Genomic DNA, 15,443 nt, shown 5'->3' on the forward strand with positions numbered 1-15,443 from the left:
GTGGCTGTATAGCTGGGTGTGAAAGCCCAAGACAAATTTCCCTTGTGGACAATAAAGTTTACCGTGACCTTGACCTTGTTATCTCTGACTTAGCCTCGATACCCAGGCTTTCAATTTCGTCTGCGCGAAAAATTAAAGCCTGGAGGAACGCATTTGCTGCCTTGGTCTAGAAGTGGGAGTCAACGCTTCCGGGTGGGTGTCGCTCCAAATTATGTGACGTAGCGCTTCACTAGGTGGGAGAGGAGTGGCCAGGGCTGACGGACAGATCGGTGAGATCCAATCAGGGCGTGCCACAAATCTCAGCCGCGACCCACCCCTATAGACCAGAAACTTAACACGTTAGCTCAGGCTATCTCTGACTTGACCTCCATCTTTTCTTGTTTTGTGTGTGTGTGTGTGTGTGTGTGTGTGTGTGTGTGTGTGTGTGTGTGTGTGTGTGTGTGCGTGCGTGTGTGTGCCCCGCCCCCTACAGTACCAATGACGGGTTTCACCCAGAGAGCGACCATAGACCCCGAGCTCAACGAGATCCACGTCCTGTCGGGCCTCAGCAAGGACAAAGACAAGAGAGAGGAGAACGTCCGCAACTCCTTCTGGATCTACGACATCGCCCGAAACAACTGGTAAACACGTCTTTCTCTGTCTCGTCTTGTCTTTTATCACGTTTTGGGACGTCGGGAACCCCTTTTTGGGTGTTAGCATTATGCTATGCTTTATAGCTATTGAAAAATAGCAGATCTACAAGCTCGTAGCGCGCCACCAAGTGGCGCGCTAAGAGGTTGTAGGTCTGCTATTTTTTGGGGAAAAAATCGAAGAACCGCACTGACATGGAAACATTTGTTTTATTTGTTTATTTGGATCCCCATTGGCTACTACCTTAGTAGCAGCTACTCTTCCTGGGGGTCCACACATAAAATACATTACAATTACATCATATGAAATACATTTTACAAGACTGTAAGAATGGACGTCCGCACACTGCCACTTGCTAGTTCAGAGCAATTTATTGAGCAACGTTTCGGTCTTGCGACCTTCCTCAGGCTTAATTCAAGAATGGGCTGACATTGTCACTAAATACATTTCAGGAAGTCTTTCACATTGTATACTCTCTGTCATCATCGCACCTGCTCCAAATTGCCTGCCGGGTGTGTGGAAGTCTTCTCTACAAGACTGTAAGAAAAACAGTAAAAAAAAAAATACATAGCTTTTTCAGAAAACTGTCGGGATGTAGAATACATTTTTTTAGAATCTGATCTCAGGTCAGAATGGGTTATCTCTCTGTCTGCTTCTCCGTTCGGTCCCCCCACACACACACACACTGACGCAGACAAGTTGTCAAACAAATACAAAACGGTTTAGTGCAGACCTTTGGATACGACCGGCACCAACACTAACAGTGCATCACATTTCAAAGGATTTCCTGACCTTCCGAAAAGAACTTCATTATCATCCGCCTGCCCTTCAACAATGTGTGTGTGTGTGTGTGTGTGTGTGTGTGTGTGTGTGTGTGTGTGTGTGTGTGTGTGTGTGTGTGTGTGTGCGCGCGCGCGCACAAACCACCACAGTAGTGAAACTCAGTGTTCCCCGGACTTATTTCAGTGGACACGCTGGAACAGAACAGCTACTGAGACCAACGTAGTGGAACCAGAGGCTCTACACACTGTTCTTTCACAATTACTGGTCCGAACACAGCTTATATCAGAGAGAGAGAGAGCGCGGAACACTGGGTTTCACTAGTGTGGTGGTTTGTGCAAGCGTGCATGCACGCATGTACGCACAGACACACACACACACACACAGACACACACTTTGTTGAAGGGCAGGCGGATGATAATAAGTCCGGGGTTTGGGGGGTGTGGACTAAAGTAGTCGTCCAGCATTCGCTCCAGGGCCTTTTCTATTGCCACTAATGTGCGTCACTGTGTTGTGTGTTTCTGCTCAGGTCTTGTGTATATAAGAACTGTGTTGTGTCTCTGCTCAGGTCTTGTGTATATAAGAACGACCCTGTGTTGTGTGTCTCTGCTCAGGTCTTGTGTATATAAGAACTGTGTTGTGTGTCTCTGCTCAGGTCTTGTGTATATAAGAACGACCCTGTGTTGTGTGTCTCTGCTCAGGTCTTGTGTATATAAGAACTGTGTTGTGTCTCTGCTCAGGTCTTGTGTATATAAGAACGACCCTGTGTTGTGTGTCTCTGCTCAGGTCTTGTCTATATAAGAACTGTGTTGTGTGTTTCTGCTCAGGTCTTGTGTATATAAGAACTGTGTTGTTGTGTCTCTGCTCAGGTCTTGTGTATATAAGAACTGTGTTGTTGTGTTTCTGCTCAGGTCTTGTGTATATAAGAACTGTGTTGTGTCTCTGCTCAGGTCTTGTGTATATAAGAACTGTGTTGTGTCTCTGCTCAGGTCTTGTGTATATAAGAACGACCAGGCCGTGAAGGAAAACCCCAGCAAAGCGATCCAGGAGGAGGAGCCTTGTCCGCGCTTCGCCCACCAGCTGGTCTATGACGAGATGCACAAGGTCAGGTGACCCGCAGACACGTGTTTTTTTAAATAGCAGACCTACAAGCTCATAGCGCGCCACCGAGTGGCGCGCTATGAGCTTGTAGGTCTGCTATTTTTGCGAAATCGTAAAAATATTTATTTCAGAAAACTGGTGGATTTAGAAGATTTTTTGAGGTCAGGCCTAAATGGGTTAACATTTTCAAATCACATATGGGTCTGTGTGTGATCCACAGACACGTGTTTTTGGGCAGAACATTTTTTGTTTTAGTCATAGTCTCTTGAATATAGTTTTTCATTTAGTTTTTTAGTCACATTTTTAGTCACCTGGAATGTTTTCGGTGTTGGTCTAGTTCTAGCCACGAGCTAATTACCACAGTCTTAAGTGTTAATCTATTAATAATGGTAGAAAATGCCCCACAAATATTTGAAAAATGTGCTTTGTTAAAACTGAGATGTGGGGATGACACTCCTCTTCCGCCTCCTGTATGTTTCACTATGCTATTCTGTCCTACTGGACGGTCCAGCTAGCTTCTGAATATTACCATATCTGTCATATTTCTGGCTGCTGACCCAAAGCAGCTATATGGAATGGAATGGATAGCTAGTGTTCTCGGGACAAGGAATGTGATGTTATCTCTGACTTGACCTCCGTCTGTAAGCGCTCCTGTTGCAGTGATGTAAATAGGTTTTCAATGTAATGAGTCGATATTCTAGTCGACTAAATATCGTAAGATTTCAGATTGTAAAATGACTTATACTGGATCTCTTGTCCACTATAGTCCCTTCCTAACATTTTAGTCTAGTTTTTATTTGTCTACGAAATTGTCAGTATATTTTAGTCATCGTAGCTTAATTTTCATTAACTTTTTGTTTTTGTCAGTGAAAAAAGGTAGTCGACGAACATTTTTCGTCTTAGTTTTAGTCGACGAAAACAACACTGACTCATTCACCATCCTTACCTGTGTCCAGGTGCACTACCTGTTTGGCGGCAACCCGGGGAAGTCCTGCTCTCCCAAGATGCGTCTGGACGACTTCTGGTCCCTCAAACTGTGCCGGCCCTCCAAGGAATACCTCCTCCGCCACTGTCGGTACCTCATCAGGAAATACAGGTGTGCTATTCCAGGGATTCTCAACGTCTGGGGAAACGTCCCCGGAAATGCTTTGGCCACCATTTCTCGGGGGGACCCCCACCCCCCCTCCCCACCCCCAATACAAACTGACTGCAAAAAGAACCTTAATAATACTAGAGGGAATAGAGCACCGAAGTCTGATGTCACTTTCAGTAGAGGGCACCAATACACAGGTTCATGTATTTTTTTATTTGCATTGAAATCTCCATAGGGCGATTTTAGGTTGCTTCATATGCTAAGAAAAATAAACCGATCATCTCGGCCTTTCTGTCAGGGGGGTGGCTGTGTGTCGTTAATGATGTCCGTTCATATTTGATACAGCCAGTTTCTGGAGAAAATGGAATTAATGTGGACGCAAAAGTCCTGAAACTACATTAGATATCAATAAAATAACATTCAGTTTCTGTTGTGCGACTCTGCCTACCCAAAAAAGCAGTCTCTGGGTTGTTTGACTCGTTTATAACGCTTATTTTGTTCTCTTTGGGTATATTTGTCAAACACAGTTCTTATATGAGGCGATCTAAAATCCCCCCTATGGAGATTATAATACAAATAAAAAGTACACGAACCTGTAGATTTGCGCCCTCTACTGACAGTGACGTCAGGACTTTGGTGCTCTATATATCATAAATAAATACTGAAACCAGATATAATCATTAAAGGAAAGTGTATGCATGTACTCTGTGTACTATCTAAACTCTTCATTTCCATTTTCCAGCCATTCACTTGCACAAAAAAAAAGTATTATTATTATTAATAATTTGGGGACCCCCCAAAATGATTTGGCGCAGGGGTTGAGAACCCCTGTGCCATTCCACCAGTCTGATCAGGACACTGACCTCCAAATGGGGTGACAGCAAGCTGCAGGGATAAGAATTGTTTGACATTTACTGCCCTCTAGTGTTCGGTTGTTGGAACCGCAGCCCAAGTTTCCATGCCTTTCACTTTCACCCCCAACACTCTTGATCTTCTTTCAAAGTTTCTTTATTAAAAAAAATTCAAATCACATATGGGTCAAATAAAAAGTAACTAAATGGGTATTTTTTACCCATCCCACCCCCCAGAGTTCCTGCTCCGAAAGAGCCACAACCCTGGTATATAGTGTCCAGATCCAAACTGTTCATTTGAGGGACAGAAGTATCGCTTGTGTGGACCCCGTCCCCCCATCCCACTTGTCCCACACAAGCGATACTGGAGTACCGGGTTGGCAATGACCCGAGAACTACTTAGTTGCTATGAAATGCCTTGATGTCATATTCGACCATGTGGGCCTATTGGCTATCATTTATATAAACTCCTCTGGTGTCTCACATTTTGTTTAAAAATCATGCTTTATTTTTATGCTATTTCAACAGGCTTAAAAACACATCTTGCAGGAAGAGACAATGAGAGAGCTTTACAACAGAAGGCCAACAATTAGGGGACTAAACTATTAGGGCATTTGAACACTGATGCCTGTCAGTCACAATGTGGGACAGGGTCTCAATTTGTGGGACGCCTGATATGTCTTGGAAATGAGGGATGAGAGATGTAATTAATGTAATATAATTTAGTATAGTAAATAATAAAAAAATAAATCGCTACAAAAATGTGTAAAGAAATACACATTTAGTCCCATGCTCGAATGCCCCCTGTCAAAAAACGGCTAAAATCCCTAAAACTTAAGAAAGCAGCAAATGAAAAATAATTAACACTCATCTTTTACTTTCTCTAATAACAACCTAAAACATGAGCCTTGGTTGAAAAGTTAAAGTTGTCCTTTAAGTATACACAGTAGAATATGTAACAATAGATTAAATAGAAGAAAGTAATAATATAAAAACCACACCCGTGTGAATCATCATACATCATCCATTCATTGGGAATTTACTTTGAATCTACTTTGTGTAGAACAAAAATCACACCCGTGTGATTTTTCATCTTACAACATGATGATGTAAAACAAACATAAAATTATCTTTTATTGTCAATGGCAACAAACATTAATCCTGTATATAGCGCCCCTCAAAAATACAGAAATTCTCCATTCATTGACATTTAATGTTTGTTAGGACCTAGATCTACACTATAGCTAGATATAGGAGGGGCTAGCGCCCCTCAAAAAATACACAAAAAGTAGATACATAATAATGTAATTATAGAAACTAATTACAGTAGGGTCAGTATTATGAGTTATTAAGGATCGTTGATGTCCTCTATATATGTTAAAAAACAAGTTGGTGTATAATGTCAAAGCACCGTCCAGCACCACCACAGTCCTGTGGTCATTTTTAACACTCTTGATCTTCTGACGTTTACAGTTGATGTGTTTCTTCTATTTCTAGGTTTGAGGAGAAGGCCCAGTCGGAACCACTGAACGCCCTGAAGTACCTTCAGAACGACCTCTCTCTGACCGTGGACCACAGCGACCCGGACGAGACCAAAGAGGTACTGGAGATATGGTAGCGTTAGTTTGGTTCTGACCCAGAGGAAATATAAGGGCCCTATGCAAAGGCTAATGGCCTACATACACGTCCGAACATGTGCAGGTGTTGGACTGTACACATTTAAGATTGAAACTTCTCAAAGGCACTTTTTTGTGTCAAATAGGTTTTTATTGAGAACTTTTTTTGTGTCAAATAGGTTTTTATTGAGAACTTTTTTGTGTCAAATAGGTTTTTATTGAGAACAGATTATAAATTGTTTTATAGAAAACTAAAAAATGAAAGAAAAAATACAAAAAAGAGAAAGAAAACCCTCAACCCTCCCGCCCATACTGCTCAGTGACACTGCATACTAGAGAATAAAATAGTAATTTGAAAAATGGAAAACATCTGAAAAGAAAATGGCGTACAGTCAACCATATCAGTGGTATATCCTGTCTATTAATTGTTTCTACTCAAGTAACGGACATTGGGGGCAGCCAAACCCTATCAAACTGTCTCTCCCTGTTTCTCAGGAAATACCTTATTATTCTCTCAAGATGAAGCGTACTAGTCATTTCATTTAGCCAATGCTTAAATGCAGGAAGGAGCCTCCTCCTTCTTCCAGTGTCTCAAAGGCACTTTTGAGGCCAGTTTTAGTCTGGATCGCAGGTCATTCCACGACCGGCCTAACGCTGTGTTCACATCAGGGGGGCAGTCAGACAGATATTTTGTGAAGCCACTAAGGAAATTAAAGTTCATATAATGGCCTGTTGTGGCGCTGTCATTTCTAATGATGGTCCCATTTATTAAAAAAATTACCATAAAGTTGCGCATGTTCTGAGGGGCGTGGCTACCGTTACAGTCTATGAACGGGATCCCCCACCCACTCGAGTCAAAATAAAAACCAACGAAGAAGAAGGGGGGAAGTCCCGCCTCGTTGTCTGGGCCAGCCAATGGGCCAGCTGGGCCCAAACGGATCTAGAAAGATGGCGACTTCCATTGCAAGGACTGACAGGCTTCATTTTACGTTCATGTTAGACCCGCGGAACGCTTTGGCCATATTTTTTACAGTCTATGGTTCACACTCCTTGCAGATACAAAGCAGAGCAGAACATCTTGTCGACGGGTTTGTTGTTGATGTCATCAACGTTTGCGTTGGCAAGCAAGACAAAAAGATAGAAAGGAGAATAAAGCCTGGGGGTTAAAAAGAAACATGGCACTAGTCTAGCGTCTAGCGGACAGAAATAATTTATCCTCCCCCTTCCACTCCTTGTAGATTTTGTAGCAGCTTACAAACCTCGGATGCAGCTTTGAATCTTGATATCGTTGACTTACATTGTAGCTTTGTGCCTTATCTACTGTACCACTGTGAACACAGCACAACAGCATGTCTACTGTAACCACTGTGAACACAGCACAGCAGCATGTCTACTGTAACCACTGTGAACACAGCACAGCAGCATGTCTACTGTAACCACTGTGAACACAGCACAACAGCATGTCTACTGTAACCACTGTGAACACAGCACAACAGCATGTCTACTGTAACCACTGTGAACACAGCACAACAGCATGTCTACTGTAACCACTGTGAACACAGCACAACGGCATGTCTACTGTAACCACTGTGAACACAGCACAACAGCATGTCTACTGTAACCACTGTGAACACAGCACAACGGCATGTCTACTGTAACCACTGTGAACACAGCACAACAGCATGTCTACTGTAACCACTGTGAACACAGCACAACAGCATGTCTACTGTAACCACTGTGAACACAGCACAACAGCATGTCTACTGTAACCACTGTGAACACAGCACAGCAGCATGTCTACTGTAACCACTGTGAACACAGCACAACAGCATGTCTACTGTAACCACTGTGAACAACAGCACAACAGCATGTCTACTGTACCACTGTGAACACAGCACAACAGCATGTCTAACTGTAACCACTGTGAACACAGCACAACAGCATGTCTACTGTAACCACTGTGAACACAGCACAACAGCATGTCCAGACCGGCTTTAAAATAACTTCATTCATTTTGGGCTATAGAACCCCTTTTGGTGTTAGCATTATGTTGTGCTTTAGCTATTGAAAAATAGCAGATCTACAAGCTCATAGCGCGCCACCGAGTGGCGCCCTACGAGCTTGTAGGTCTGCTATTTTTGGAAAAAAATCGAAGAACCACTGACATAGAAACATAGCTTTTTCAGAAAACTGTCAGGATGTAGAAGAACATTTTTAGAATCTGATCTCAGGTCAAAATGGGTTTAATCCAGGAGTGGAATTCAGTCCTGAACGGCAGTGGAACTGCTTAGTCACTGCTGAGTGTTGAGCGTGAATCAAATGAGATTTGATCGTATGTTCACTTGTGTTCAGTTCCAGGCAGCTCCTGAATCAAATGAGATGTGATTGTGTGTTCACTGTGTGTTCAGTTCCAGCTCCTGAATCAAATGAGATGTGATCGTATGTTCACTTGTGTTCAGTTCCAGGCAGCTCCTGAATCAAATGAGATGTGATTGTGTGTTCACTGTGTGTTCAGTTCCAGCTCCTGAATCAAATGAGATGTGATTGTGTGTTCACTGTGTGTTCAGTTCCAGCTCCTGAATCAAATGAGATGTGATCGTGTGTTCACTGTGTGTTTCAGTTCCAGCTCCTGCCCTCGGCCCTGTTCAAGTCCAGCTCTGACTTCATCCCTCTGGGTACGTCTGCATCCTATTCACAGTATCCTGAATCTAATTTAACTGTCTGATACGCATTTATTCAGTATATAAACACATTATGTAAGAAGTCCCTTGTTCTTTTTATTATCCCACGGCCCGGGTCCTTTTTGTAACCGTTTCCTGACGTTTAACTATCTGTGGGAAAACACACACTTCCTGTTGGAATGGAGTCGTAAGAATCCTCCACCCACTGGACTGAACTCTGTCTTTCTCTCCTTCCATTTCTCTGTCTCCCCTTTCTCTGTTTTTCTTTCCTTTCTGCACATCTCCCTTTTCTCTGGTCTCTCTCTGTCTCACTGCCTCCACATCTCATGTTTCTCTGGTCTCTCTCTGTCTCACTGCCTCTACATCTCCCTTTTCTCTGGTCTCTCTCTGTCTCACTGCCTCCACATCTCCCTTTTCTCTGTCTCACTGCCTCCACATCTCATGTTTCTCTGGTCTCTCTCTGTCTCACTGCCTCCCCATCTCATGTTTCTCTGGTCTCTCTCTGTCTCACTGCCTCCACATCTCATGTTTCTCTGGTCTCTCTCTGACTCACTGCCTCCCCATCTCATGTTTCTCTGGTCTCTCTCTGTCTCACTGCCTCCCCATCTCATGTTTCTCTGGTCTCTCTCTGTCTCACTGCCTCCCCATCTCATGTTTCTCTGGTCTCTCTCTGTCTCACTGCCTCCCCATCTCATGTTTCTCTGGTCTCTCTCTGACTCACTGCCTCCACATCTCCTTTTCTCTGGTCTCTCTCTGACTCACTGCCTCCACATCTCCCTTTTCTCTGGTCTCTCTCTGACTCACTGCCTCCACATCTCATGTTTCTCTGGTCTCTCTCTGTCTCACTGCCTCCACATCTCATGTTTCTCTGGTCTCTCTCTGTCTCACTGCCTCCCCATCTCATGTTTCTCTGGTCTCTCTCTGTCTCACTGCCTCCACATCTCCCTTTTCTCTGTCTCACTGCCTCCACATCTCATGTTTCTCTGGTCTCTCTCTGTCTCACTGCCTCCCCATCTCTCCTTTTCTCTGTCTCACTACCTCCACATCTCCTTTTTCTCTGTCTCACTGCCTCCACATCTCCTTTTTCTCTGGTCTCTCTGACTCACTGCCTCCCCATCTCATGTTTCTCTGGTCTCTCTCTGTCTCACTGCCTCCCCATCTCATGTTTCTCTGGTCTCTCTCTGACTCACTGCCTCCACATCTCCTTTTCTCTGTCTCACTGCCTCCACATCTCATGTTTCTCTGGTCTCTCTCTGTCTCACTGCCTCCACATCTCTTTTTCTCTGTCTCACTGCCTCCACATCTCATGTTTCTCTGGTCTCTCTCTGTCTCACTGCCTCCCCTCTCTCTCTCCTCCAGGTTTCTCAGACGTGGACCAGACGTACGCCCAGCGCACGCAGCTCTTCGACACGCTGGTCAACTTCTTCCCGGACAGCATGACCCCGCCCAAGGGCAACCTGGTGGACCTCATCACCCTGTAGCCCCTCCTCCCGTCCCGCTACCACCAAAACAAACGGCCAAACGCCGCCGTAGGCCCTCCCCTCACCCACCCCGATGGGACTTCCCCTCATTGGACAGAGAGGTAACGAACGGCGAGTTATTTTTCTAAGACGGCGCGAAACACTCTCCGTCGCCAAACCGACCGACCGTGACCGACCGTGACCCTGCCCTGTTGGACTGCATTGGTTCTGCTCCTCTCTCTCCTCTGCCGGTCCTGGTACTGTTGTGGTGGTTCTGAACCAGGTGGGTCGAATGAGGGGGCCCGCTGTGAGCAACACGTTTGGGTTTGACGGTGGAGGAGGAGGGGGGGGGGGGGGCGTGGGGTGGACAGACGCGGAATACTGAACAACACTGTGTTTATTTCATTACGACGAGGAAACATAAAACTCGAAAATGGCGTCAGAGTTTTTCTCTCTTCTGTTGACGGAGAATTCGTTTGAATTGTGGGAGTGTGTAGAGAGAGAGAGAGAGAGAGAACCCCCATCAAACTACAGTATGCCAAACGTAGCTTTAGTGTTATAAAATAATTTCACTTGTTTTTCAGAAGGTTTACATGAAGAGGATTTTTTGCACGCAATGTTTGCTTGGCATTAGTTGCTCATGTTCGTGTAGTTTATTCCCCCGTTTTTTAAGTTGTTTTTCCCCCAAACCGACCGACTCCTTTTCTCTTTGTTCTCCGTTGGAAAACGTGGACATACTGTAATGTGCAGCCGCCAACCAATAGGCATTCATCCTTGTGTTGGGGAAGGAGATGGTGAAATAATTGACATCCTTGTGTCACATTTTCACGATTTTTTTTCAAAAATAGCAGACCTATACAAGCTCGTATAGCGAGCCACTCGGTGGCGCGCTATGAGCTTGTAGATCTGCTGTTTTTCAATAGCTAAAGTATAACAGAATGCTTAAGATTATCGTTGGGCAGAAACCTTGTATACTGGTAGGTCCAAAACCATAACCTTGTACGATCCAATTATGATTTGTATTTAGTGAGAAATTAGTATATATTTAACTTATACCTGTTATACCATCATAGAAACACAGAGACAAGATGTAGCCACTTTCAAACCTGGTAGTTTTGAGGCATGTCATTTTATAGTAAAAGTAGAAAAAAAAAATAGTAGCAGACCCAGAAATCTCACGATTCATTGTGAGCTTTCTGATATGTTATTTTTTTTTTTTTACCATTTGTGGTTGAGTGACAAATTTATCATTAAAAAAAAAAAACATACAAGGTTTATGCCAACAATGACAGTATGTTGAAATAGCCCTAAGTGATTCTTTCGTTGGTTTTTTTTGCTCGCTAAACTGCCCGTAATCTCTATAATTCAGATGGTCGTTCAGACATAATTATGGGTGGTGAACATTTTAATAGTGCTGTAGAAAGAATAGGGGAATAACATATATAGGAATAATCCTAATATAAAGTATATAATTTATAAAATATATATATATATATGTGTGTGTGTGTGTGTGTGTGTGTGAGAGAGACTTGAGCCTGCCAGTGCCAATAATCAAACTTTTATTTAAAAACTCCCAGTAGAAGGAGCCGTTATTCTATTTATCCTGTTAATGTTGCCATTGCATAATATTATAGTCAGTGTGATTATAAGAATGGATGAAAAGAAAAAAACATATTGTTTCAAAAGTGTGTTCACCGTTATTTCCCCATAGTCGGCGCAAAAGGCATGTTATACAGAATATTAATTTCCTTAGAAAGAAAAAAACAATACAAATTACGTTCGTTTTGTGGATTAATTTACTTTTACTGCGTGGCCCCAGTGCCCCCCACAAAATGACCGGAACTACTTAATATTGACCAAAACCAGAGCAGAACTCCCACCACGGGACTCGGGCAATCAATTACCGTAATTTCCGGACTATAAGGCGCACCTGAATATAAGCCGCACCAGCCAAATTTAGGGAAAATCCCAAATATGTACGTATACAAGCCGCACCGGACTATAAGCCGCAGGTGGCCCCCTAGTGGCCGTTTCGTTAGCTCAGAGCCTTGGATGGCTCTGCGTTAGCTGTAAAAATCCATAGATAAGCCGCAGGGTTCAAATCATGGGTAAAAAGGTGCGGCTTATAGTCCGGAAATTACGGTAATAAAGTTTCAACCACTATATTAATGGAAAGTATTTCATACAACTTAAGTTAAAAAAAATCTGAACTATCCCTTTAACACGAGGGCGTTGGTTGAGGCTTGCCTGCTTGGATTGGAAAGGCTTGTGAACTCCTTTTTTTTTAATTGAATTATTACTGTTATTATATAAGCTGCTAAATTTGACAGGCGTGTGGTTTCCACCCTGGTCATTATTAATGCTTGTGGAAGTGAAACTACTGTCTAAAGAAATCTGTGTACAGTGATTTAAAAAAAAACAAGAAAAGAAAAGAAAAACATTAATACCTACAGTCTTCCATATAAGCTCTCAATAAGACTAATGGGTTGTTTAATATTAAAAAAAAGAATATTTATTGATAATGAAACACCCTGTCTCTCTTGATGATACACTAAGAATAGTTGTGATGTATTTTTCTTTTTTTCATTTTATCAATGGAATAAGACTGTATAGTCTATTTCAGTAACGTTTTTATTCCAATTATTTGTCTGTATCAACCTGAATTTTTCAAATTGTGTAATATATTATTTCTGCAGTACACTTCCTCTCATCAACAAAAATGGGATCATTTTATGATGTTTTCTATGGAAAATTCACTCTAATAATCATTTAGGACATGATGCTAACGAACTGCTAACGTTAGCGTCATGTTAGCATCGTGTGCTAACTGCTAACGAATATCTCTTCAAAACTGTTTCATCTTTTGTTTTTGTTTTTGGTCAAATCGGAGTTAACCACTTTTCACCCTGGCGTTCCTATTCTGGGCGTGATGTCATACAGGCAAAAATCCTCAAACATTTTAGTGGTTAAAGGTATATTCAGTGATTTCACTCAAAAAACCTTAGGTTTCGTTTTTGGCTGTGGGACCTAAGCCTTCGTCCAATCAGGATAGAGAGTCAAAAACGAAACCTAAGGTTTTTTGACCCCCCCAGGGGTTAACTGGGGACAGGGAGGAACTGCTCATATGGTCAGCACACTCTATAGTAGGGAGGATTATCACAACAAAACAAAAAAATAAGTGATATTTGAATTAAGTGAAATCACTGAATATATACCTTTAAACAAACAAACAAACCAACAAACACAACAGGATCACGTAGATGTTGGTTCAGATCTGTGGAGATTGGCTGTTAAGAAGTTTAATATCTTAAACCCTCTACTTAGTTGAGCGATATACTGCACTTGACCCCCTCATTTTCCCCCCTTTGCCAAATTTCTTCTCAGAAAATGGACAATCTAACAAACCAGATATGCTACTTTTTGTCGAACGTTCGCCCCCCCAGAATATAGGGTTGCGAGGGTGAATTAACTTAGCAAAAAGGCAGCACTTGGAAAGTAAACACTAGTCTGCATGGAATGGCCGATTGTAGACACGCCTTTTTTAATCTTTATGTTGATTTATTTATATTATTCTTGCCACAGTGAAATCTCCCTCTGGTACTACTTACTTACGGACGTCGGAAAAACAATTTGCAGGCCAAACTTGAGATCGGGCTTTCGCTGTTTCGACTCAAGTGGTTGAAAAATATAAGTCCAGAAGGAAAAACCGTTCTAAATGTAATCTCATCAAGTTCCAATTGATGTTAGACCTATTAGCGATTTCACTGTGCAATCACTAAAGTCCTCAGTTTCATGGCCATTACCATATTGTCATGCATATGTACAGTATTTGTGTGTGTGTGTGTGTGTGTGTGTGTGACTGACTGTGTGTGTGACTGTGTGTGTGTGTGTGCGTGTTGGGTACGTCTGTCTGTCTGTCTGCTGCTCTCGTCAAAGCTGAGTGGAGAAAGTAAGTTCGTTCTGTAATATCAACATCATGTACTGGAACAAAAGTACAAAATCAAAGGCTACCGTACTTTGAGAATTTCTATTTATCATTTCACAAAAACCCTTGGGCTTATTGTGACCTGCTTAAAAAGATTTGTTTATTTTTGTTTAGGCCTATGCCTGAAGGAAATGAGAACTGTTTGACAAAAGGAAAGGAAATCACCTTTTTGTAAAAAAAAACAAACAAACAAAAAAAACAACAAAATGCCAAATACACTTTTTCTTTGTGTGCAAATTGTAGCGTTTAAAGATTCTTTAAAATTTAGCTGGATGGAATGTTGTTTTTTTCATCTCTTTTTTCTTTTCATTTGACTCTCTTCCTTCCTCCTCCACCCTGATTGGCTTAGGAGTAAACTGGTACTCTTGGGTCGTTGAAGCACTACTCTGTGGATAAACGTGAATGTGTAGAAAATCCTTGTAGTATCGCATTGTATGTAATGTATATAACGAATAAAGATTGTATTTTGTTCAGGTTTTCTTACTTCACTCTCTGTGATGTTTTCTTAATTAAAAATAGATTATCCAGAGTCTATAGAATATAGGTAGTTTAATTAGCAATACAGATTTTACTCTGTCTTTTTTATATATTTGGGTTTGATGTCGTACATTCCAAGGTTCTGTGCAAGCGGTTGAAAGCCATCTGGTTGCTGAGAAATGTCCGCTGGAAAGATTGTGCTAATGGAATGAATGGTGTTTAGTGAGTGTATCTAGAAGATACTATATTACTATTTGAGAAGAACCTTTTTATGTACGATCTCAAACAACCCCGAAAAAATAGAATAGTCTTTAACCCATTTTCACCTGAGATCAGATTTTTAAAAATGTCTTCTACATCCTGACAGTTTTCTGAAAAAGCTATGTTTCTATGTCAGTCGTTCTTCGTTTTTTTTTCAAAAATAGCTTAAAGCACAACATAATAGTCCTGCCATGGATTTGTTTGGAAAAAGAAAACACTTTTTTATTTGCAAAAATCTTACAAGAAAATCTTATCGGCTGCAGAAAACTGCAAAGAAGGCAATTCATGACAATTTACAAAGTTCCAGTGTGTCAGACCCCTGTTTAGTTGCTTGGCTTCATCAGCTAAACAAACATATAAATATATAAAATACTGTTACATTATACTTTGGTGAAAACGTCAAAAAGTATCATAATAATAAGTGAGACTGTACACAACAACAATGAGAAACAACATAAATGTTTTCTTTGTCCCCCAAGGTGATGGATTTTGCTTCGATAAAAGGGTG

The 15,443-nt window shown here is 41.9% G+C and overlaps 1 protein-coding gene across 1 annotated transcript in view; it reads left to right on the forward strand.

Annotated features, from left to right (window-relative positions):
• Window positions 1-12,650, forward strand: part of mkln1 (muskelin 1, intracellular mediator containing kelch motifs) — a 34,952-nt gene extending 22,302 nt beyond the window's left edge. Inside the window, exons 13-18 of the mRNA XM_080757333.1 lie at window positions 473-620; window positions 2,400-2,514; window positions 3,468-3,607; window positions 5,953-6,055; window positions 8,692-8,746; window positions 10,112-12,650. Of these exons, the coding sequence (XP_080613459.1) occupies window positions 473-620; window positions 2,400-2,514; window positions 3,468-3,607; window positions 5,953-6,055; window positions 8,692-8,746; window positions 10,112-10,233 (683 nt within the window). The 3' untranslated portion in view covers window positions 10,234-12,650. The remainder of the gene's footprint in view (window positions 1-472; window positions 621-2,399; window positions 2,515-3,467; window positions 3,608-5,952; window positions 6,056-8,691; window positions 8,747-10,111) is intronic.
• The last annotated feature ends 2,793 nt before the right edge of the window (window positions 12,651-15,443 follow it).

The sequence above is a fragment of the Protomyctophum bolini genome, assembly GCF_963924005.1.
Source record: "Protomyctophum bolini genome assembly, chromosome: 23".
NCBI classification, from domain to species: Eukaryota; Metazoa; Chordata; class Actinopteri; order Myctophiformes; family Myctophidae; genus Protomyctophum; species Protomyctophum bolini.